Below are 23,420 nucleotides of genomic sequence, written 5' to 3' on the forward strand. Positions count from 1 at the left end.
GCATTTGCATTTTAAAATGTACAACACTTTATAACATTTCCTTTTAACCCCATTCAAACCATAACATTGGTTGGACTAATTTTGGCTAGTTTTAAAGGACTTTTGGACTGGGCTTGACTAGTTAAAAAAATGAACATTTATGGACGATAAACGGAAATGGATAGAATAAATCGATAAAAAATGGATAAAGATAAAGAGAATTGCGTTTAAAACATGAACAAATGAAGAGTGGAATATAATATTAGTTTATTGGATTCATTTGGCAGCAGATAAGGCTGTGCAGCTGGAGTGGGATCATAATGGCCCCATGTGTTCGTTTGATATTGCTAGCGCAAGAGGGCGGAGCGTGTTTCCAGCAAGCACGCCTGCATACGTCTGAAGCAGTTAAGCATGGCACAAAAAGCATGGTCTAAAAAGTAATAATCCGGCGTGCATCCCACCACCAATGTACATTTTATGAATTTTCCGTCCTCAACGTTGAGATGCACCCATTGGTTTGAAATGTGGCAGAACTCGAATTAAATATGAATATTTCATTATGTGATAAAAGATTTCCAACTCAGGGGATTTGATTTCGAACAACCATCAGGAACAGGGAAACTATACGAGTTATAGAATGATTGTGATGCATTGCACTGTAATGACATTATGGAATTTGAGTTCAGTTAAAATCGAAAAATGAGGATGGTAAACACTGGTTTGTTCAGAAGAATGTGGTTCATATTCATTGTTGATAGTCAGTAAATGTCTAATTACTATCCTGAGGTTATAAAACGGTGAAGCATTAAACTCTTAAGGACTTGTATACATTGCATTCTGGGAAATGTAGTACGATTGGAGAACTGTGATAAAATCAGAGGACCAGTGTGTTGCTGATTACATTTTGCACTCCAGTACTGGTTTTATGGTTCACTCGTGGACATGTGATTAAGAGTAGGGTGGAGTGAGAGGGGCCATAAAGGAGGGAACAGGTCTAAATCAGCTGCAACTACTTTTGCACGAAAAGAGAGCTTGGACATTTTGATGAAATACGAGCTCACCATCAAATGGGAACTAAGCAAATTGATTTTTAGAAATACCACGACACGGTAAGCGAGCTGGATAAACATTGTGGGAGTAAAAAGCAGAAGTTAGTTTTTGACAGATTGTGGCTGGCATTATTTATTGCACAAATGGTAACTTGGTAGCAGCGAGAACTTTATTGCAGAGACATGTGGCGCTTCTTAGTAAGTGGGTGGTTTGACAAAGATTAGAACTGACTAAATGTATTATGGTAATAAATGTAGACAAGCAGTTTATGGAAACATAACATCCTCAAGAAAGAATCTTTAAAAAAAAAATCTTTACAACTGTATTATAAGTTTTTATGTTTGTGCATTGCAACTAGTGATGTATGTTTAAACTGAAGGATGTATTAATTTTTCTAGATACCCCTGACTAAGGTTTTATACCGAAATGCATGGGGTGAAGTTTTAATAAAGTCGTGTTTTACGGAAACATCTCCCGTCTATGAACATTTATGAACGATAAACGGAAATGGATAGAATAAATCGATAAAAAAATGGATAAAGATAAAGAGAATTGCGTTTAAAACATGAAAAAATGAAGAGAGGAATATAATATTGGTTTATTGGATTAATTTGGCAGCAGATGAGGCTGTGCAGCTGGAGTGGGATCATAACAGGTCCCCCGTGTGTTCGTTTGATATTGCTAGCGCAAGAGGGCGGAGCGCGTTTCCAGCGAGCACGCTTGTATACTCTGAAGCAGTTAAGCATGGCACAAAAAGCATGGTCTAAAAAGGAATAATCCGGAGTGCATCCCACCACCAATGTACATTTTAGTTAAAATAACTGACACCACTGGCCGGCTTGGGTGTACAACGCAAAACAATCATTAGTCAATGCCTTACCATTTGATGTCTAAAATTGCTGCTGTTTCTATCCTCTGTAGCTCCTTCAATGGCATGAACATCTGGTCTGGTGTGAAGTGATAGATGTAGAGACGCCCCAACCTTGTGTGAGGTTCATCAATCCCATCATTCTCTCCACTGTGCTGAAATGACATTAAACACATTAGGGACTGTTGGTCTGTTACATGTCAGATCTAAGTTTTCATAATCAATAAATAGCTAACAAACATGCTAAAGCCACACATCTCTCACTGAGCAATATCCAGGTCATGCATCTGTCAAACCATCTGCACATGATGGGACGAGAATTTGACTGGACATGGCCTGGTGGATATAAAGGACTAGGAACACTACACCCAAGTCTTTCTCATATGAGACGCTGTAAATACTCTGAAGCTCCAGCTCAACTTATTGTACAACCAGTGGCATTACTTTCTGGCCTCACAACTGTGAAAGCTGCTTGGTACCAATTAACAGGGACAATCTGTAAGCAGTTGGTTACATCTGAATGGCCTAGAAAGGATTCAGTTTGACTTGTGGTGGTTACAAGCACTTACAAATGTGGAACATGTTACTTTGAATTGGTCACTCTGTACAGAGTTTTTGTCCTTGTCAAATATGTAGTGCATTGCTGCCACTAGCATTGCCCTGAGGAGAGTCGCCTTGCACAGGGAGATATAAAGGTGAAGGCATGTAAAAGTGTTGGTTAGTGTTACCTTTGTTTATTTATTTAATTTATTTTTCGGATTTGTAATGCACATAGCTGCCCCAGCGACGGGACGTCCAGCGCAACTACAGACTCCAAGACGGGAACCAGAGAAGAAAGGTTAAGCAGGGAAAAGCCAGGTCTTTATGGCTTTCCGGAAAGCAAGGTGTTCTGGATGGCTCTGATGGAAACGGAGCGAATTCCAGAGTTGCGCAGCCAAACTGCGAAAAGAACGACCACCCGCTCTGGTTTTCAAGACACGAGGAGTACAGATCAGCGCTTAGTCTGCAGATCTCCGAGGACGCCGCGGCATGTAGAACTCTAACAGATTGGCCAACCCAGAGGGTGCCTGAAGCATCAGGATCCTATGCGCCACGCAAAGCGACTTGAATTAAATGCGCTTCTCGACAGGTAACCAATTAAGTTTGCGAGCACATGAGAAACTGAGCAAGATTTCGGGAGAGCCACCAGAATGCGAGCAGCTAGATTCTGTACTCTCTGTAAACAATTAACACTAGCCTTGTTTCGCACTCAAGTAGAGGCAATTGCCATAATCCAATCTGGATAGAAATGCAGCCTGGACAATGGTTTGACGCACTTTTGGAGGAAAGAAACGCAGCAACGGCTTCAGGCCTCGCAGAAGCCCAAAGCACGCCACTGCCATTACCTTCGATTGGGCGTCAAATGTCGGGCCACTGTCAAATCACACACCTAGGTTTTTCACAGTCTCCTTGGGCAGGGGGCAGGTTTGAGGTGATCCGGCCAACATTGCTCGGACCACAACCCCCGATCCTTAGAGAGGATGTTGTTGATCAGCTGGTTACTGGAGATGTACATTGGACATATTGCTGATTTTGTGTGGCAGCATTAAGGAGAAGATGCATCCAAAGTAAAGAAGATATTGTCAAGAAAGCTTTGGCATATTCACAGCATATTTGGAGGCCCATAGCTTCAGTGTTCAGGAGTATGGAGTGGAGGTGGGCTAGATGCTGGGGGCAGAGTGCAAGTTCCACAGATGTGGCTGCATCTTGTTCCCAGCAAACGGTATAAACTTGTAAGAAGGCAAGCTGGCAAGAGATTTCGAAGTAGTGCCATAGTCTCAGCTCTACAAAGGGACAGGAATAGCCAGTCATTCAGGCAAACGTCGTACTCTAAACACTTTATCTGAACTACTCCCAAAGTACAGTATTAAAGGAAAATTTGGGGCGCCGATCTTGATAGGAACAGAAACACCATATGAATGAATGAATATTGGATTAGTAGAGCGCAAACTTAGCCCAAGGGCGTCACGACGCTGTATGCGGAACCGGAGGGTGCAGACAAAGAGACATGCTCATAACGAAGTCTGTGAGAAAAGCCAGGTCTTTAAGGCTTTACGGAAAAGCGAATGGGACACCGGACTTGAAAGCTCTCCTGGGAGGGAGTTCCACAGTTTAGCAGTAGCCGTAGAGAAAGCTCTACCTCCCCATTTGACCTTCTTAAACCTCTGTACTGTTAGCAGATTTTTATCTGAGGACTGGAGCAGCCTGCTAGGGACATAGCGATGGACGATAGCCTTAATCCCCTCTGGACCAGAGCCATAGTAGGCATCATGAGTCAGGCACAAACTCTTGAAGAGGATCCTACAGTTCAAAGGTAGCCAGTGCAGCAGCTTGATAGAGGCTCTGACTAAATGATATTTTGGTAGGTTCAGCATCAACCTGTCCGCAGCATTCTGCACCATCTGCCATTGTCGCACTAGCCCTCTGTTAATGCCCAAATAAAGGGCATTACAATATTCCATTATGGACGTTACCAAGGCAATGACGGCCTGCTTACGTGCATCAAAGGAGAGGAAATGGGAGATTTTTCTGAGGATCCTAATGATCCCGTAACAAGTGGAGACTGTCCTGCTGACCTGCAAGTTAAGGGACAATGAATTGTCCACAATAACCCCTAGGTTCTTCCCATGGGATACCGGACAGGGACAGACGCCAAGCACGTCCGACCACCAATTACTGGACCAGATCTTCTGTTTACTACGAAAAACCAGGACCTCAGTCTTCTCTCCACTCAATTTCAGAATATTTTCCACCATCCAGGAGGAGACTGCCTGCATACAACTCCTAAAGTTAAGGGCGGAATCCCTTACACTATGCAAGATAGACACCATTATTTGGGTGTCGTCCGCACAGGACAGGACCTCTAGCCCATGGGATCTCACAACATTAGGAAGTGGAGCAACATAGATATTAAAGAGTGTTGAGCTCAGGGAGGAGCCCTGAGGAACACAGCACAACAAGGGTTTGGGGGCTGAGTAGAATTGGCCAAGCTTCACAGTCTGTGCCCGCTCACTAAGAAAGGAAGCAAGAAGCCTAAAGGCCGAGCCCCCGATACCTATCTCTCGGAGGCGTTCAACCAGCCTGTGAGGAGACAGGGTATCAAAGGCTGCGGTGAGGTCAAGTAGAACAAGCAGAGTGGTGTGCTCTGCAGCCACTGGAGTACGGATGTTGTTAAAAACAGCCGTCAGTGCTGTCTCCGTACTGTGGTGGCTTCTTAATCCATGCTGTGAACCATCGAGTAGATGGTGATCTTTAAAGGTAGGTGCGGAGATGAGAGTTTAAATAGGTTTCCAGAATCTTGGCTGGAACAGGAAGTAAGGAGATCAGCCGTTAATTCTTCAGTTCTCCAGGGTCCAGTGAAGGATTCTTCAAAAGAGGCTTCACTACAGCTATCTTCCACAGGGTGGGATACAGTCCCTATGAGATGGCAGCATTCAGAACAGCAGTGAGATGAGGGATAATGATCTCACGGCCAGTTTTTAACACTTTTGGGGGCAAGGATCCAATGGGGAGCCCGATTTGACTCGTTCTAGGAGCCGATCAGTCACCTCCAATGACATGCAAGGGAAGGTAAGAAGCCTGGGAGTCTCCTTCATGGGCAAGGCCTCACTTGGAAGAGGAATAGGTCGAGCAAGCGACCTGGTGTTGGAATTGGATGCTTCCAGCAAGGAGTAAATGTCTGTGATTTTAGTTTGAAAGAAGTCAGATATTTTGTCACAGAGCTCCTGGGAAAATACTGAGGGGTCAGTGACATGGGGGGAAATAAGAGTTAATGACCTTAAAAAGATCCCTAGAGGATTTCATAGGTTCAGTAATCTAGGACAAGTATAATCTCTTTTCCTCCATGATGGCTGCTTATTGAGTGCCCACCGCAATAAGCAGGCATCACGTATGTGCTGCTCTCCAAAGAATGTTAAAGTAGAAATGGTGAAGTCACCGTGTGATCTCCTTGGGTGTAAGGTCAGAGGCATTTCCAGTAAAAACAAATATCTTAACTTTTATAATGCACATTTAGAATGGCAACTTCTTTCCACAAACTCCCTCACTTTGCGTTCATTGTTCTACTTCCTGGGAAATTTATTTTAGCAGCAAAACATGCACTCCTTGTTGTACCGGAGCGAGTTATCCTTCTGAAGAATGCTCCCCTTCGGAGCTTAAATGTGTATATTTTTGGGGGAATTGAGTTTTATTACTGAGACACATTCACCAAGATCCACTCTTCTGAGGATTTTGGCACCGTGCTTACCACCAGAATGCTGGGACTGAGGTTGGAGTATGCGACTGGAGGGATCTAGGTTTCTCAACCTTCCCTGCATTGGAAAGACCATATTACAGCTCAATGTGCTTCCAGGGCTTGATTCCACTGCAAAGGCCTTTTATCAAACCTCTATGCCTCCGAAAGGACGAGAGGTTCCTGTGTCCCAAAGCACATAGGCCAGATGACATAAGGTTTATGCAATGAATTCCATAATCTGACATTGAACCAAAAAGGATTGTGACTACTGTATATGGTAGGATGTCAAGCTTGGGACCTCTTGCAATACCAAGGCAGTTATATATACTGAAGCTCCTATGAGTTTGCAGGAGATGGTCTCTCCTACACACTATATATTTTTTCTACATATACTCAATGGTCACCAAAAATTCAATTACTTTCTGCATTCTATTCATGTTACCAGTGTCCATAACACTGAGGAAGGCTGTTGCCTCTCCCACTTGCAGGGTTACTACAGAAGTGATCTAATCAAATTACAAAACCTCAAGTCTATAATTATAAATGCTTATTAGTGGTCTTGTGTGAAGAACAACCTTTGCTTACCTCCAACACCAGCAGGAGGTCTGTAAAATACTACTTTTCAAGGAAAAATAGGCGTGATTCCAGAGTCCTAGATTTACATTCAATGTTTACTGAAAACTTCATATTAGAGGTCACAGTCGAAAGCGAGGTTTCTTGATCTAGAAATCCAGCAAAAGTGTGAATTCATGTAGGAGAATAGGGTCTCTCCAGAGTACCAAAAAAAGCACTATTTTAAATTCCCAATTTCCAAAATGAAATTCAGAAATCAACTACTTTACACCCGCGTTCTATGTCTGAGCAACATAGCCTGTAAGTGCTACACTTCTGAAGGTTAAGAACAACAATTTCAAAATGACCTGCAGTCCCTTCTGAATAATTTGTATGATCTGCTAGTAGAAGTGATCTACAATCCTGCATCAAAAATATGATCTTGGAACAACCCACGTCATTTATCGTTTGAACTTGCATCTACCCTGCCTATCATTATTTTTGGTCAAACTTGGAAAAGTCTACTCAAAAAGGGTGAAAGTTGATCCAAATGCACACTGGCCAGGCAGATTACAGATTAGGGTGCATTTAGGCCTTTGCATGGCAAAGACAGAAAGATCACGCAAACTTTATAAAGGTTTCAAAGATTCCAAGAGCTGGCTTTTTATAGTTCCAAAAGAAGTAGGCTTTTCATGTATGCACATACTTGGATTAAAACCAGCTGGCTCTGCATAATTACCAATAAGGCTGAACCCTATTCTAAAGTAGACAGATGCTGTGTTGCCATTCTCTAGGTAGCCCAAACTAATCCCTCTAATTTCTGTAAAGTCAAAGTGAAAATTGTTGATCCAGTTGGACTCTCAAATATTACTCATTCGCCAAGATATGACATCAGTTGAGGCAGCTCATTTTATGGTTTAAATTTCTTTATTGCATTTCAATAATGACAATCGAGAAAAAAAAAGAAAGCAGGAGGTATAACCTCTAGTGGGGATAACAACAGCATTTGTTAATTGTTACTTCACTCTTTACATTCTGGTTAAATCAATGCAGCTCTGCTCTATGACAAGAATGTATACAAAAGCTTTACAAACCCTTTATAAGGAGGGCAGCGCAGGACAACACACCAGTGAAAGGTTGGCTGTGACAGAAGGTTCACAACATGTAAAGAAGCACAGCCACGAGCCCTCTACCTGCTTTTCTTCATACTAGGGGCACTGCATTGATTCATAAAGTGACCAAAGCCATTTAGTTTGTCAGATGTGAATGAGAGCTTTCCAGTGTTCATGGCACTTCTCATGAGACCAGCTAAGGCTCAATTTAGAGATAAAAGTTGGTACGCAATGTTTCAAAATTATCCAATCTATCCTATTGATATTTTATTGCTTACTTTGCCTTCAGGCTTTTTTAGCTGGTAAGTGCCGCATGCCAGAATATTTTGCCAGGCAGCCACTGGGCACCACTCCACAGCATCAGCGCTGTATTCTGTGTCTATAACTTGCAGGATCTGAGTCTTGTAACGGGGGGCCATGTCAGATATGGCTCATCTCACCACCTGCACACAGAAACACACAAGATTAAAAAAAAAAGCTAATCAAAATTAAAACGTGTAAGCAGAATAAAGAAAACAATTTCAATACATGTTATCATCTTCCACAATGCAGGCCACTTTTTGCAACAACAAACAAATCACCATCGACCAAGCGGGTAGCAAATTATAGGCCCATTGGTATTTTCTGTTTGAAAGAGACTTCGTCTTTCACTTGTGTCGCTAGGAGCTGCTTAGAACCATAGTTGCTATACAAGCACATCCTGAAATATTTGCAAACATGACTGGAGATCACCCAACAGCCAAGTGTGTTTCAAATCAAAAGAAAAGAAAGAAAATTGTTTTGATTTTTCTTGGCTTCAACATATTATCCATCCAGCAAATCATCAGTTTAAAAAAACGTAGATGAAGAGGAGCCTTTGAGCATTACATTTCAACCTCTGCCTTTGAAACCCTAGGTAAAGTTTGGAAAAAAAGTACTAGTGTGTTTTCAAACAACTTAAGACCTTCCAAGCTGGCAGCATGCCAACAAACTATGAAGTAACTAAACCCAGGGATTTTTCTACAGAAACAATGGTGCAGGTTCTTAATTTGAGTAACACTCGCTATAATGCAAGTTACTAAAATAAAGGGTGCAGGCAACAGAGGGAGGATGTTGATGCTGTTAAAAAGGGAAAACGAACTACAATACAGGAGGACACTAGCACTTTTATCCAGGAATATGAATGGTCTGAGGATACAACAAAAGAAGAAGAATATTATAAATGTTGTATAGTCAAAGATAAGACCTGGTTTCTGGAACGTATTTGACAGGCAAAATGTGCCACCTTGATGAGAGACGTAAATGCAGTTTGCTGATAAATGTCTCTTTTATGTCAGACTCTAGAGGTGTTGCTATGGTACTTGCAAAATTGGCCCCATTTGTGGAAAACAAAATATGGATGTCCCCTCCTGGATGCCATATAGCAAATTCTGGTGTGTCTAGTGGGAATGCTATAACGATAATTTTATCATATCTTCCACTGAGTCAGTTACGCTTCTGGTAGTTAGGGACCATGTTGCTTCAGCTGCTAGGAGCTACCATCATTCTTGAAGGAAACTTTAATTACGGATGGAGGGAGGCAGGAGGGAAAATATACATGTGAGCAATCTGAGATGCATGAGAGTGAAACACATTGAATACAATCAATCAAACAGTATTTATATAGTGCAGCTGATCACCCCGGGGGGTATCCAGGCGCTGAGGTATGGAGGGCCTCGATACATACAGCCACTGGATGATGTCATCAGTGATGTCATCAGTGATGTCACTGACCATGTCATGAATGATGTAATATGTGACATCATCAGCAGTGGATTGCGGGTGCGCGATATATAGTTAGCGCATCTAACTATATATGCGAATTTCAATGGTTTTATGCGAGTAAAATAAGGTTTTGTAAATGCAAATCCCTAACTATATATGGCCTAAAACCTATGGTTTTTTCTGTGAATATATATATATATATATATATATATATATATATATATATATATATATATATATATATTACACACACACATACACGCACACATACACACAGATTTCATATATTTATATTTTAGTAAGCTACTGGCCAGGCTAGACAGAAGAGAATGAGAAATGGATCCATAGGCTAACAGAATGATGGGAAGGACATAGGGGGAAACAGATCTCGATTGCAACATATATATCGATATTTATTGTTGCATTGTTATATTTTATGTGCTTTTAGGACTTATTGGTGAATAAATCATAGTAAACTGAACTGTAAAACGTACAGGGGGCATCGGATGGTTTAGGGCTTGTCTTTCTGGGTACTTTATGGATCCTTTCTCCACACAGATGGATTGCGGAGTACATTATTATGGACAAGCGATCACTGTGGGTATCCCTGTCAAAACGATACCAGGGTATACATGACGGAGGTGTAAGACTACGAAATATTCAGAAATACTACTGGGTCAAGATGGTAACATTAAATGACTGGGTATTTATTCCCAAACAGCAGCCAGCATCCAGACTAGACCTAAATCAATGGGAAAAGGGAGGGGCGGGGGGAATGTTACCACACAAGTTCTATGGTAGCGACCCATTACACACATGGCGAGAACCAGGAGAGCTGGTTAGACTACCATGAAGATCAGCCACACAACCATGGTGTAGACGAGGGTCTTTACTAGGGAAATTCCAGTATGGGACAGCCACGATGTAAAGGAGGACAGTGCACCAACGGGCTTTTGGAAATGGAACTACATTAGGGATTTCAAAAGGAATTGATGCTACGAAATCATTTGAAAATTTGAAGGTAGAGATTACTGTACATGACACACAACAATTCGAATATGTACAACTGTAAAATGCGCTGGGGAATTACAAGGTGCAATTGAAAGAGGTACAGGAGACATCCCAATTAAAAAATAGTGTCCTGACTGAGTCCCTTAAGAAATTCACAGATCTACAAAATCTATAAAGCACTGTTGAATAACTCGTCAGACGATTTAACACAGGTAAAAGGGAAGTGAGAAAAATATCTATGCCAACCAGATGACGAGGAGTGGGAAGAGGCCATGGTGGCACCAATATCAGGAACAATTAGGGTGGGGTTCTGCTTAGACTGTGTCACTGAACATACTACATCAGGGTGCGGCTGAAAACTATAGGGTACATGCTGTCAGACATCTGCCTTAGGGGATATGGGAAGGCCAGTACTTTCTTTCATTTTAAGGCGGCAGTTTTCCAGAATGAATGGAACACTAAAATTATGCTACTGTGAATAAGGCATGACCAATCAGCACCAAAATACAAACAATTACTATACGATATTGGATTGTCGGTTGCTAGATGAAACACTGCTAGGCTCTAGGGAGGGAAAGTAATACTAATCTACAACAAGTAGCTTACATATATTGACTTGTGTATGTAGGTGAAGAACGAAATTTACAAGTACGAGCTGTCCATGTGAACCACACAAAGGGGCCGATCAGGATAGCGGTTTTTCCGCATCCTCGGGGCCGGCGGAAGCCACCGCCGGCCCCGAGGATGCGGAAAAACCGCAGCGGACTGACCAAGGACCCACCGCCACATTAGGATGGCTGGTGGGTCCTGGTTTCCGTCCGCAGCTTTTCCGCCGCGGTTGGCTTACAACCGCGGCGGAAAAGCTCTAATATGGTGACGGTGTCTCTCAGACACCGTCCACCATATTAGGATGGGCAGTGAATTATGCTTTTCCGCGGCGCGTTTCCCGCCGTGGAAAAGCATACGGAACTTCACTGCGGGGGCCCGTTGCGGGCCCCCTAGGTGAAGGGGGGGTGGGGGGTGCACATGGGGGGTACCTATGGTACCCCCCTGCATTTGCATGCAGAAAGCGGCAGGCACCGCACGGTGCCTGCCTCTTTCTGCATGCAAAAGCAATGCGTGCATTTTTAACATTGCTGCGGGTGCAGCTTGAAGCTGCACCCGCCGCAATGTTAAAAATAGAGGATGTGACCGCCAGGGTGGCGGTCACATCCTAATTGCACAGGAGGGAACTCCGCATGCCATGCGGAGGTTCCCTCCTGCTCTGGGGTCGCGGACGGACGCAAGTCCGTCCGCGATCCTGATCGGCCCCAAAATGTGTGGAAATGGTGTGAAACATTCGATCAGAATAACTCATCTATATAAGTGATGAGACAAGGAAAACAATAGAAAATGAAGGAAGGATATGAGAAACAAAACAATTACTACTGCTAAGTAGATTAAAAACATGGATTCTAGGTGAGGAATAGTTAATTTATCTCCTATTTACTAGTCTCACATACACAAATACACTAAATAAGAAACAAGCATTTGCAATGCAATAGGTCTCGCATTTGCGAGAGTTTAAGCTATTCGCATTGTAAATAACAATGCCTTTTATTTATGTTTTTAAAATCAACACAAATAAAATGCATTATCATTTACAATGGCAATAGCACAAACTCGCGTAAATGCAAGACTTATTGCATTGCAAATGCTTGTTTATCACTGCAAGCATGTCGAGTGACAATTAAAATAGAAACATATGTAAAGTTACAGGCAAGCAACAGAAGGTACCACACTATAAAGTATTATTTAATATTGATAGAGTTGCTTTTCAATCAGCAATATTGATATGTTGTAGAGAAATAGAATACCATTCTTGTGGGAAACTGCAAAAGATAGAAATTAGATGTGTCAAAACATACAAGCTGTCTATTTTGGTTATATATTGGTATCATTCTGCTTAAAGTAGTTCACTGCCAGCATGTCCTAATTGTGACTCACTGACTGAGGCTAACTGAAGTATAGCCAGTGCCACTGGAATTATGCCGCAGCAGGAGGCTTATTTATGCAGCAGGGTTGACAAAATTAAGTGGTAATAAAAGGCAAATTATGCAGCATGTGGTATATTCTGTGATAGTATTAATTATTTTCTAATTTTTACACTTAACAGTGTCTAGGCATAGTTGTGCATCATTAGTGTTGGTTTATCTCCCAAGTATAGTAATAAGCAACAGATATAAAACTTTATAAATAAATAAATAAAACCAGTGGACCTATGCAAAGGGCCTTTCACTGTGCAGCAAACATGTGTTGCTGCGTTTTTAGTGACTTTTGGATTGTTTAAGCTAGAAATATATATATTTTTTTAAATCTGCAATTATACAGTAGATGATAGATTATGTGGCTAATGCAGCAAATTCCTAAATACATGAAAATTCTGCGCCTCCACAAAAATATAATTCCAGGGGCCCTGAGTATAGCTGACATACGGCAGTGCAGAACAACCACCAGTGCAATGCACACCACCACTGAGTCTTGGTATTTAAAGTGCATGCGGCCCATGGAGGGGATGCTGAGGTAGGGAGACAGGGAGGATTACCTTACTCAGTACCTGTGAATCTGATGGCACTCTGCATCATAGTGGACTGATTTGCACAAATAATATTTAAATTGTTTACTCACTTTAAATGGTGAAATGTTACAACGGCAGTGTAGCATCCTCTCTGATTCACACTGTATGATGTCATGTATTCCATTTGGTTACCATAGCTACTAGAATGTATCTTTACAAGCTGTGGGCTGTTTTACTTTGAGCTTGGATGAGATTTGGATGTGTCTCCTTTATCTCCAATAAAACCTGAGCTTCTTCTCAATTCAATCCTGTGTCAGCTGCATCTTTATCAACAACCAGGATCTTACATTGGCGTAGTCGGCAGCTGAAGAAAAGGGAGACTCAACTATCTCAACAAAATACTTTTCTTCAATTTCAAGGTACCATTTCCTCTTTATTATGTGCCTATGATTGCACCAGCGGCTGTTAATATTAATTGTGCTTTGATTGCACCAGCGGCTGTTTTCAATATAAATTTATCAACCTTTTAATTGAACTTTGTGTCTTTTTGACATATAACAACACATCAGCGGGTGATTCTTTAAACTGTACTTTTTACACTACTTTGATTGCACCTACCGCTGCTTTTATAAGTTACTCAATCTTTTATTTTGACTTTAATTCACGAAGAAGACACTCTGACCTTCGCAGCAGCTGTTTGAAACTCTTCCTACTGTGTTGGAACTGTCCTCTTAATGTGACTTTCGTTAAGCTTCTAAACTAACTTGGCCTTTTTAACTCCTATCAAACATTGTGGCAAAGGTGCTTCATTTTTGACTCGTGTTGACGCCAAATGAACTGTATTTTCATTCAATTGAAGCGGAAGTTTCAAAGGGGTTCATTAGCCAAGTGTAGAAACAAGTATATTTTCATCGGCTGCAGCTCACTGATTTTATCGAAGCAAAGTGGCTGTCTGCATCTAATTTCATTTTGAAAAGACGTGAAACTGATGTGCTTCTTTATTGTCAAGATAAGCATCTCTTGCAGATCAAGTTCGTGGCTCTGTGTAACGTTTTCTGTCAGAAATCTTAAGTAAACAACACGAAAGCCTGGAAGCACAGTGTCTGCAGCTACAGTTTTTAAAAATAAACATAGCTCGTGAGCATTTGCGCGAGTTAACAATCACTCACCATTCTCTCAGTTCACGTGCTTTCCTGCTTGTCATCACTTGAAGTTCCGCTTGTCACCATTTGGAATCCCTGACGGAAGTACAATCCTCAAGCTGTTTAACATTCTTTCAATGTCTTTTGATCCTTCTGTGAGCCCGTTGCGTGTGACGTAGAAGCGCCGCACAGCCATCTTAGCTTCAGTCTGCCTTTCTACTTTTCCTCAGACATCGTCGTGTGAGCCCTGTTGCTTAAAGTTATTTGGGTCAGAATTACCCTTGGTATTTCACATTTCACTGCTTGTGTGCAGTTAATCTTGAATTTATTGTGCAACAGCAGCACCTGGTGGATGTTTGAAGTTATTATTTCTTTACTAATTCTTATATTTTTTTTTTTATTTTGTCAACTCCTCATTCTTCGGAATACCTCCTTCTCAGAAGCACGTTGTAGAACATCTTCCTGGACAACACCTCACAAGTTGGTCACTTATTGTTAACTATATGATTGTTTCCTGTTATTTCATTATTAATCTACATGTAAGACAAAAGTGAATGTTTTTCTAGGCTCTTTTACTCATCCAACACTTTAGTTGGGTTAATTCCTCTTCTAATTAATAACCATGCAAAATGTCACTGCAGCCCCATTTTTTCTGTCATCTCCTGGGGACCCTCCTATTAAGTGGCAAAAATGGAAAAAGGTATTCGAACGTTATGCTAAAGTTTGTGGGGTTAGTCTGAGCGCTGAACGCAAGACTTCTCTCCTACTTCATTGTCTTGGGTCAGAGGGCCAAGATGTATTTGACCATTTAGCTGAACTTACTGCTGAGGAGGAAAGAAATCTGAACGAATTTGAAATTTGCATGAAGAAGTTAGATAATCACTACTTACCCAAGGTTAGTACAATCTTGGAAAGATATCAATTTGCTAAAAGGTTACAAAATGAAGGGGAAACTATTGAGGGGTATGTCACACAGTTAAGAAAATTAGCTTCCTCTTGTAAATTTGACACTTCAATTGAGGAAAGAATTAGAGATCAGTTCATGGTTGGTTGTAATATTGAAAAGGTTCGAGATGAACTTTGGTTAAAAGATGAACCATCTTTAGATGAGGTTCTACAACTAGCCAAAAGAGTTGAACATTCTCTAAAGTGTGTTGACACCTTGAATAAAGACAAACAACCCTCTGTTCACGTTATTAAGAAAACTGTACCTGACTCACAAAAACCTTCTGGGTCTACCATCCCTTCAAATTCTAAAAAGAAACCTTTTGTACCCAAATGTTTCAGGTGCGACAAAATTGGTCATTATGCGAATGACACGAAATGTCCTGCTTTTAATGCTGTTTGTTCAAAATGCAAAAAGAAGGGTCATTTTTCAATGTTATGCAAAAGTAAAACCCCTTCCACTTCTGTAAAATTTGTTGAAGATGAATGTCTAGAAGAAGATTTTGTCTGTGGACAAGTTATTGTTCAAGTCACATCCACAGCTGATCAAAGAAACTGTCCTATTGACACCATTGAAATTGAGGGTGAGTCAACGGATGTTCTTTTTGACTCTGGTGCCAAAATAACTATTATTTCTAGAAGTTTTTATTTGGGTAAGTTATCCAAAAAGACTCAATTAGCTAGAGCTGACATTCGTCCGTTAGCTTATGGAGGTAAACTTATTCCTCTTATGGGATGCTTTACAGGACGTATTGAGTATAAAAGTCGTTATACTGTTGGCAAAATCTATGTTTCTCAGAAGGGTGATAGTATAATCAGTTGGTTCCACCAGGGTGATCTTCACATAATGTTGGATCCCAGTGGTCCCAATCCAATAATACTTAAAGAGCTTGTCAACTCAGTCCAAGTTGATTCTAATGTTGAGTTATTGTCACGCATCAAGATGCAATTTCCTAAAGTGTTTAGAGATGAATTAGGGTGCCTCAAAAACTTCAAGCTTGAAATTCCATTAAGGCCTGGGTCTCAACCCTATGCTTGCAAGCCTAGACCTGTTCCCATTTCCCTCAGAGATGAGATGATTAGTGAATTGGATAAATTAAAGTTGGGTGGGATCATTGAGGAAGTTACAGGGACTGATTGGATTGCGCCCGTGGTGGCCGCACGCAAACCCAATGGTTCTTTGCGTCTATGCATTGATTTGAGGCAATTGAATAAGTGTGTTATCAGTGACAGATACCCTCTTCCTAACATCTCTGATCTTTTGACTAAAGTGAACAATGCAAAAGTATTTAGCACCTTAGATTTAGCCTCTGCTTACTATCAGATTGAGTTAGAAGAGTCTTCAAGGAATCTTACATCTTTTATCACTCCCTTTGGGACTTTTAGATTTGTCAGAATGCCCTTTGGCCTTGTTTCAGCGGCGTCTGTATTCCAGCGCATTATGGAGAAAGTTCTCAAAGGTTGTGATAAAGTATGTGTTTACCAGGATGACATTCTTGTATTTGGCAGGAATGATGTTGAGCATGAATCTGTCCTGTTTGATGTACTCAGTAGACTTGAAAGAGCCAACCTCACCATCAAGATTGAGAAGTGTCATTTTGGTGTCTCATCAATTCATTATTTAGGTCACACAATTTCAAAAGATGGTATTGCCCCTAAGGCCAACTTAGTGGATACAATTGTTAAGATGCCCCCCCCCTTCCTCCAGAGAAGAATTGATGAAGTTCTTTGGTATGGTAGAATATTACAATAAGTTTGTTAAAGATTTTGCCAGTCAGTGTGTAGGCCTGAGAAGTTTGTTAAAAAAGGGGTCTGAATTCATTTGGGATGACACTTGTGAGTCTGAATTTCAGATGTTAAAGAAGGGTCTTGAGAAAGCTCCTAACCTTCGAAGCTTTGACCCTCAAAAGATTTCTATTCTTACTACCGATGCCAGTCTCAAAGGACTTGGTTCTGTTCTTCAACAAGAGAATGACGGAGTCTTAGATACCATTATGTTTGCCTCACGTGGTCTTAAGGACCCTGAAACTCGTTATTCCGTTATTGAACGAGAGGCTCTGGCTGTATATTGGTCTGTCAAAAAATTCAAGAAATGTTTGTGGGGAAGTAAGTTCATAATCAAGACTGATCACAAGCCTCTGTGCGAGATTTTCTCAAAAAAAGGCATTGATTTAGTGTCCAGTAGAATAACCAGATGGGTTATTGCACTTCAAGAATTTGATTTTACTATAAAATACATACCAGGTGTTCAGAATTGTGTGGCTGATACCTTGTCAAGGTTGGTTGACATTTCAAAGGACGTACCTTTAGATGATGACTGTGAGGAAGATAAATATCAAGTTTGCCCAGTATCTGTTGAAGTCATTGATGAATCTGAGTGGCGTTCTAAATTATCATCTGATCCCGTTCTCTCTGAGGTGATGTCTCTCTTAGAGAAGGGTTGGCATTCCAAGAGACAGGGATGTGCTGAGTGTGCAAAATTCTGGGGGGTGAAAGACGAATTGGCTGTTTGTAATGATTTGTTGGTTCGTGGGACTAGATTGGTTCCTCCCTCTGAATTACGCAAAAACATCATTGATCTGGCTCATGAGTCACACTCTGGCATGACAAAAACTAAGGAAAGAGTTCGCTCATCCTACTGGTGGCCAGGCATGGACTTGCACATTGAACGTATTATCAGGGATTGTGTGGTTTGTAACTTGAGTGATAAATCCAAAGTTGTAAGAGTACAACCCATGATTATTAGAGATCTCCCGTGTGGGCCGTGGAAAGAGGTCTCATTTGATATCCTTGGTCCCATTTACACTGATGGGCAGCAAACTTTCATTTTTGTATTAATGGATTTATTTTCCAGATGGCCTGAAATACACCTCACTTCAAACATTGAGACTAGCAGTGTTATAAGATTCTTAGAATCTCTCTTTGCCAGGGAAGGATTCCCACATTCGTTACTCACTGATAATGGGGTTCAATTAGTTTCCAGGGAAATGGAGTCTTTCTTACTCAGATGTGGTATAGTCCATAAAAAATGTGCTCTTTACCACCCAGAAACAAATGGTGTCGTGGAGAGATTTAACAAAGTACTCAAAGAAACCATCTCCTGGGCTAAAGGGGTGGGCCTCAATTGGAAAGAACAAGTTCTTAAAAGGGTTGAAAATTATAGATTCACTCCTCACTCTTCAACTGGCAAATCGCCCTTTGTTCTTTTTAGGGGTAGGTCCCCTTGCACTTTGTTAGAACCAACATGGGTAAGAGATTTGAGTGATGAAATTGCTAGTTGTCCAAAAAATGGTGATTCAAGTAATGAACTTAATTGGCGAGAGAAAGAGATTTTGAAATCCTCCAACAGAAAGCTTTATTTTGATTAGCATCCTCTCTGATTCACACTGTATGATGTCATGTATTCCATTTGGTTACCATAGCTACTAGAATGTATCTTTACAAGCTGTGGGCTGTTTTACTTTGAGCTTGGATGAGATTTGGATGTGTCTCCTTTATCTCCAATAAAACCTGAGCTTCTTCTCAATTCAATCCTGTGTCAGCTGCATCTTTATCAACAACCAGGATCTTACAGGCAGCAATGTCTGCAATTTGTTCTGCTCTTAATCGGGTCACGGTTAAGGTGCATGCCCATGCCAAATCCTAGGCAAATCAGTACACTACTGCCTGGTTTGTGGAAAGAACCTGGTTTACAAGCCTTCAACAACACTATAGAAGCATTCACTTTTTGGAATGTGCAACTCAAATAAAACGACTCATTAGCATTATCAATTGCTGATCACAAATATTTTTGAAGTGAAACATTTGGCGAATCCCTTAACAATTAACCAAATGACTCCAGTCTCTGGAAAACTAACCACAGATCTGTCTGTACACCTCAAATCTGCATATTCGAGCGAGGTTCTCATAGCAGACCCAAGCCACAGGCAAAATATGTGAGTTGGCACTGGATCATCAAAAGCACAGTGGCCTATGGGATAATAGGAATAAGGGCCAAGGTGTGCAGCTACAAGGCATGTAATCCTCAGAAACATGTTACATGCCAAACACGTGGCTGACTCTTCTCCAGCTAGACTGGCATTTCCAAGGAAACAGCCAGCCATCTGTCTGATTTATCGACATGCTAGTAAGCTTCTAAATTTCACTAAACTACCTTCAATAAGTCCTAACCAAGATTCAGAATAATGGGAACTTCAAGTTAGTCCCATCTTTCTTCAGCGGCTCGTGAAACTGAAGCATTTGAATGGGTCCAACTTATTGTTCACAAAAGATTGTTGTCAGTAAAACGCCACAATACCAGCTCATTTGAAAAATCGATCTCCGAATGCGCAAATATCAATAAAAGTGCACTTAATGATTAAATATGCATTCTACCGATCAGGTGGTTATTTACCAGTTCTTTCTTTCCTACAGAACCCAAGCCCATACCAAATGTTTCTACAAGCATGCTAATATAAAATACCAAAAGCTGTCTACCAAAAAAGATTTGAAGGTGTATTTTTTTTCTTCAGGAAGCGTCTCTACTCCCTAGACACTCCAGGTCCGGCCATCCGCCCCTACTGTACAGGAAAGTGTCACCTTTTTTCCACTAGGCTGTTACTCATCTACTGACAGTGATACCTGGGCCTGAGCCATCACACACAAACATGAACCGGCGCTGCAGGTTTAACGTCCAACGTCCTAACACCGCCAACACGCCTCTGGTTGTTCCCCACTGATTCCAGGCGCTTGCGCAATCACCAGAATGAACACACTATGTAGAAGATTCCAAAGTAAAAAAAAAAAAATAAAGTCCAGTGTACAGTACAAACTATCAGCATCGATATACGTATGCTGTTTTACACTTGCTGTTCTTCATATAGGGCTTATTTACTGAAGTGTAAATAAGTGACTCATAGCGCATCAAGTCTACTTGTTTTCCTTGCGAGCTGCACCACCAAGTTTACATTCACGTCACTTAAAGCATCGCGCCGAAAAAAAGAACAAGACGTGAGCGTGCACTGCGAAACCGAAACCTGTCGTGGGGCGGGACTTCCGTCTTCTGAAGCCCGCGCCCACAGAGTGACTGGCCCAGAGGAACAGTGGTGATGATGGAGCAAGGATTCGCACGTAAAGCGACTTGCTCTTACTCAAGAACCTCGCCTAACTTGTAATAATATTAATTCAACCTGTCCGTCATTTATTTCGCCTTTTTCCCCAACACGCGGGTGTCCCTAGGAGGCTTGCCTATGTGTCTTTTCCGTAATAACAAAGCTTGCACTACGGAATGGCCGCTTCGCAGAAATCCAGTCTGCGCATGCGTCGGTCATACCCACGTGATGTGACACACTCGCATTTTGGAGGGATATTGTTGCTCATGCGCATTATCGCTGAAAATGGCCGCTTGTATTTAACCATGCTCTCTGCCTGCTCCTGCTGCTTTTTTTCATATCTGTCTTTTTCGCACTAACCTTAATGCTATAGATATTATAAAATAAGGGGTGCAGTGAAGCATTACCTGGTATACAGTGTATTCATTTTGTCTGTGTTTCTAATTTGTTTTCGCTTACTTTTCATGTATTACACATCCATGGGCCTGGGTCGGGAGATTGAATCCATTTTGAAGCATGTAAACTCCCCGCACACGTGATGAGGGAAAAACCCAACTGCGCAGAAGCAGAACTCAGCCAGCTGGCTCCTGAAGCAAGATGCGCCTGGGAACCTACCTAGGTCATGGGAGAAGATGCTGCTATCTACCCAACTTGTGCTACAATGTTTCTATATGCTGTACACTCTCATTGTTTTCCATATTCCTATGCCTGGGAACGTGAATGCAAGGGGCGGGTATGAAAAATTAAATATTCATTGTGGGAACGAAGAATTATAGGTGGTAACCATGACATAACCACCTTACCTGACCAATCATAAGTTTGGAACTTGTCACTTGCAACATTTGTGGGTGGTCTAGGGGTCCCAAAAGAGTATAACTAGTCTAGTTTAGCCTAGAAAATTGTCCGACTTGTCCGAGTAGCAGACCTGTCACTGACCCTACGAATTCTATAGGTGATTGATACAGAGCGCGGCGGAGCACTCTGTCCACACTTTCCACAAACTCCAAAGGGTGGAAATAGTCTTAAGTGCTGGCGAAGCACTTTGCTGGGAGATTCGAAAAACCCAATCGGGGTTACTGGCGGATTCCGTGCAGAAGAGGGGGTAACGCAGGCGTTGCATCCGAGGCTGCAGGTGTTGGTCGTGCCCTTTGGTGAGCCCAGTCCTGACCCAAATCCTGAGGGGTATCCTGTCCTGACTGTCCGTGAGCTGTACCTGCTCACCTTTTAGTATTCCTGAATCCTTGAGGGTCCTTGTCCCCGATCTGGTCCCAACTGACCCGTGGCCAGGGTTAGTCTTCATTCCCGTCCTAGGTAAATATTTTATGTGGGTGTCCGTCTGACTATACTCTTACCTTTCCTCTTCTTAATAAAGCACTCTTGCCTGTGATTGTGCCCTATCACCTTTAAAGCGATTTATATGCAGTTGTTTATTAGTGATGTTCCACTTCTCTCCCTACCTGTAGGATATTATTAAATTGTCATATTATTTTAGTGTGTTCCATTTTTCCTTCCCTTTAGTATGTTTGCAGTGAACTTAGTAAGAATAGCATAAAAGTCTAGTTTAAGAATACTAGAGCACATGTTAGGTCCTTCTCACGTCCCTTGCCTTAATTTAAGCTCGTGCTGAATAGCTTGTTCCCTAATGCTCATATCCTGTAGTGTTCCCAATTACTCTAATGGTACTTGCCCTAATCCATAGTTACATTGTGGCTTTAATTCTGATTATTGATGTACTGATTTGTATCTGCCTCATTATCCTGGCATATTCATTCTAAAATTTCTTTATATAAACTTTGAAAACCCATCAGGTGTCTGTGGTCATTATACAGTATAAAGTGTGGATAAATGTACTAAGTGTATAAAAGTTCTACTCCTTTAGGAATCTTGTTGCCTGTCCACTGCTAGCTCCTGGTCCATCAGGAGTAATGTGCCTGTGGTAAGTCAGGTACATGAATAGTAAGTGGTGTGAGAGTCACCCCCCGAATTACTCATAGTAGCGTGTGGAAATTCACCCGGTTCACGCAAAACACTGTCAATCGTATCCACGCCAGGGCCCAGTGCGTGGAAATTGGGAAAAAGGTAACCCGGGTGAACTGCGCGCTCTATCAGTAATTTTCTGGTAGCAGAGTTATGGTTAGGACTAGTTAAGATAGGTAGACAAGATAGTTAAATAAATAAACCGTGAAAATAAAATCTGCTGCTAAGATTTTATTGATTACATTGCTTCAGATATTGCGCAAATGTTTAAAGGATTTATATATATATATATGTAAATGATTTTGTATTGCTGCTATAAATATTATATGTAATATTAACAAAATTGTCTGTGAGCGTTCAGTGTAGTCTGAATCCCCGGGGAAGTCTATAGCTAACGGTGAGCAGAATCCGGTTAGCTGATGAGGTCGCTTGTCGTGAGTTATTAGTGCATGGTTAGGAAGGACCGGAAGCACTAATTAGGATCTTTTTGTATCTGAATAAATGATAGCTACGAGTTCTTTTAAAACTTCCATTGTGATATCACCTAGTAAGGGTCACATGCGGAAGGAGTAATGGGGTCTCCGAAACTTGACTGGTAAGCAAAGTAGTCCGCTGGTGAAAGCCTGACTTAGTATATATCCCGGAAAGAAGTGGATGGGTCAGAGGAGTAGCAGGTTCTATATTGCTCGTGTGGGAGGTTAGACAGAGAAGTCTATCCGGAGTGAATGAAAAGTAGACAAAAGTGGTTTACTTGTAGCGAGAGAAAAGTTTTCTTTCTATTTAGAACACTCAGACACAGCGGCGAACGTTGTATATTGTGAACTAAAATTTGCACTCGCACTTTAGGGAAAATTCAAAGTTTCCGTTACCTTGTGAAGGAGGGAGTCAGTCGGAAGACTGCCCTGACGTCACTCCGTGCCGCGCTGGTATTGGTCGAGACAGCGGGCGTGTAGTGGAGCTGAAATTGTAAGGGAGGGGTGAGTGCCGGAGCGTGAGACCTCGTCTCACGAAAGGCCGCGCACCCATTGGACAAGGATTTTTGTAGTCACAGTGTTGATTGGTTACTGCAAGATGGAAGTCGCATTAGCATTGGAAGCACGAAGGTAAACAAAATTAATCAA

The 23,420-nt window shown here is 41.6% G+C and overlaps 1 protein-coding gene across 3 annotated transcripts in view; it reads right to left on the minus strand.

The window, feature by feature from the left end:
• The window catches only part of DPH7 (diphthamide biosynthesis 7), a 155,570-nt gene that overhangs the window by 75,112 nt on the left and 57,038 nt on the right, over positions 1-23,420 (minus strand). For 2 of the 3 annotated variants that reach the window (XM_086921193.1, XM_086921195.1), the window contains exons 2-3: positions 8,113-8,277; positions 1,910-2,052 (exon numbers count right to left, since the gene is read on the minus strand). In XM_086921193.1, coding sequence (XP_086777319.1) covers positions 1,910-2,052; positions 8,113-8,253 — 284 coding nt within the window. In that variant the 5' untranslated portion in view covers positions 8,254-8,277. Of the gene's footprint in view, positions 1-1,909; positions 2,053-8,112; positions 8,278-23,420 lie in introns of those variants that run through there. The other variant, XM_086921196.1, reaches the window with a different exon arrangement.

The sequence above is a fragment of the Lissotriton vulgaris genome, chromosome 5 (genome assembly GCF_964263255.1).
Source record: "Lissotriton vulgaris chromosome 5, aLisVul1.2, whole genome shotgun sequence".
Classification (NCBI taxonomy): domain Eukaryota; kingdom Metazoa; phylum Chordata; class Amphibia; order Caudata; family Salamandridae; genus Lissotriton; species Lissotriton vulgaris.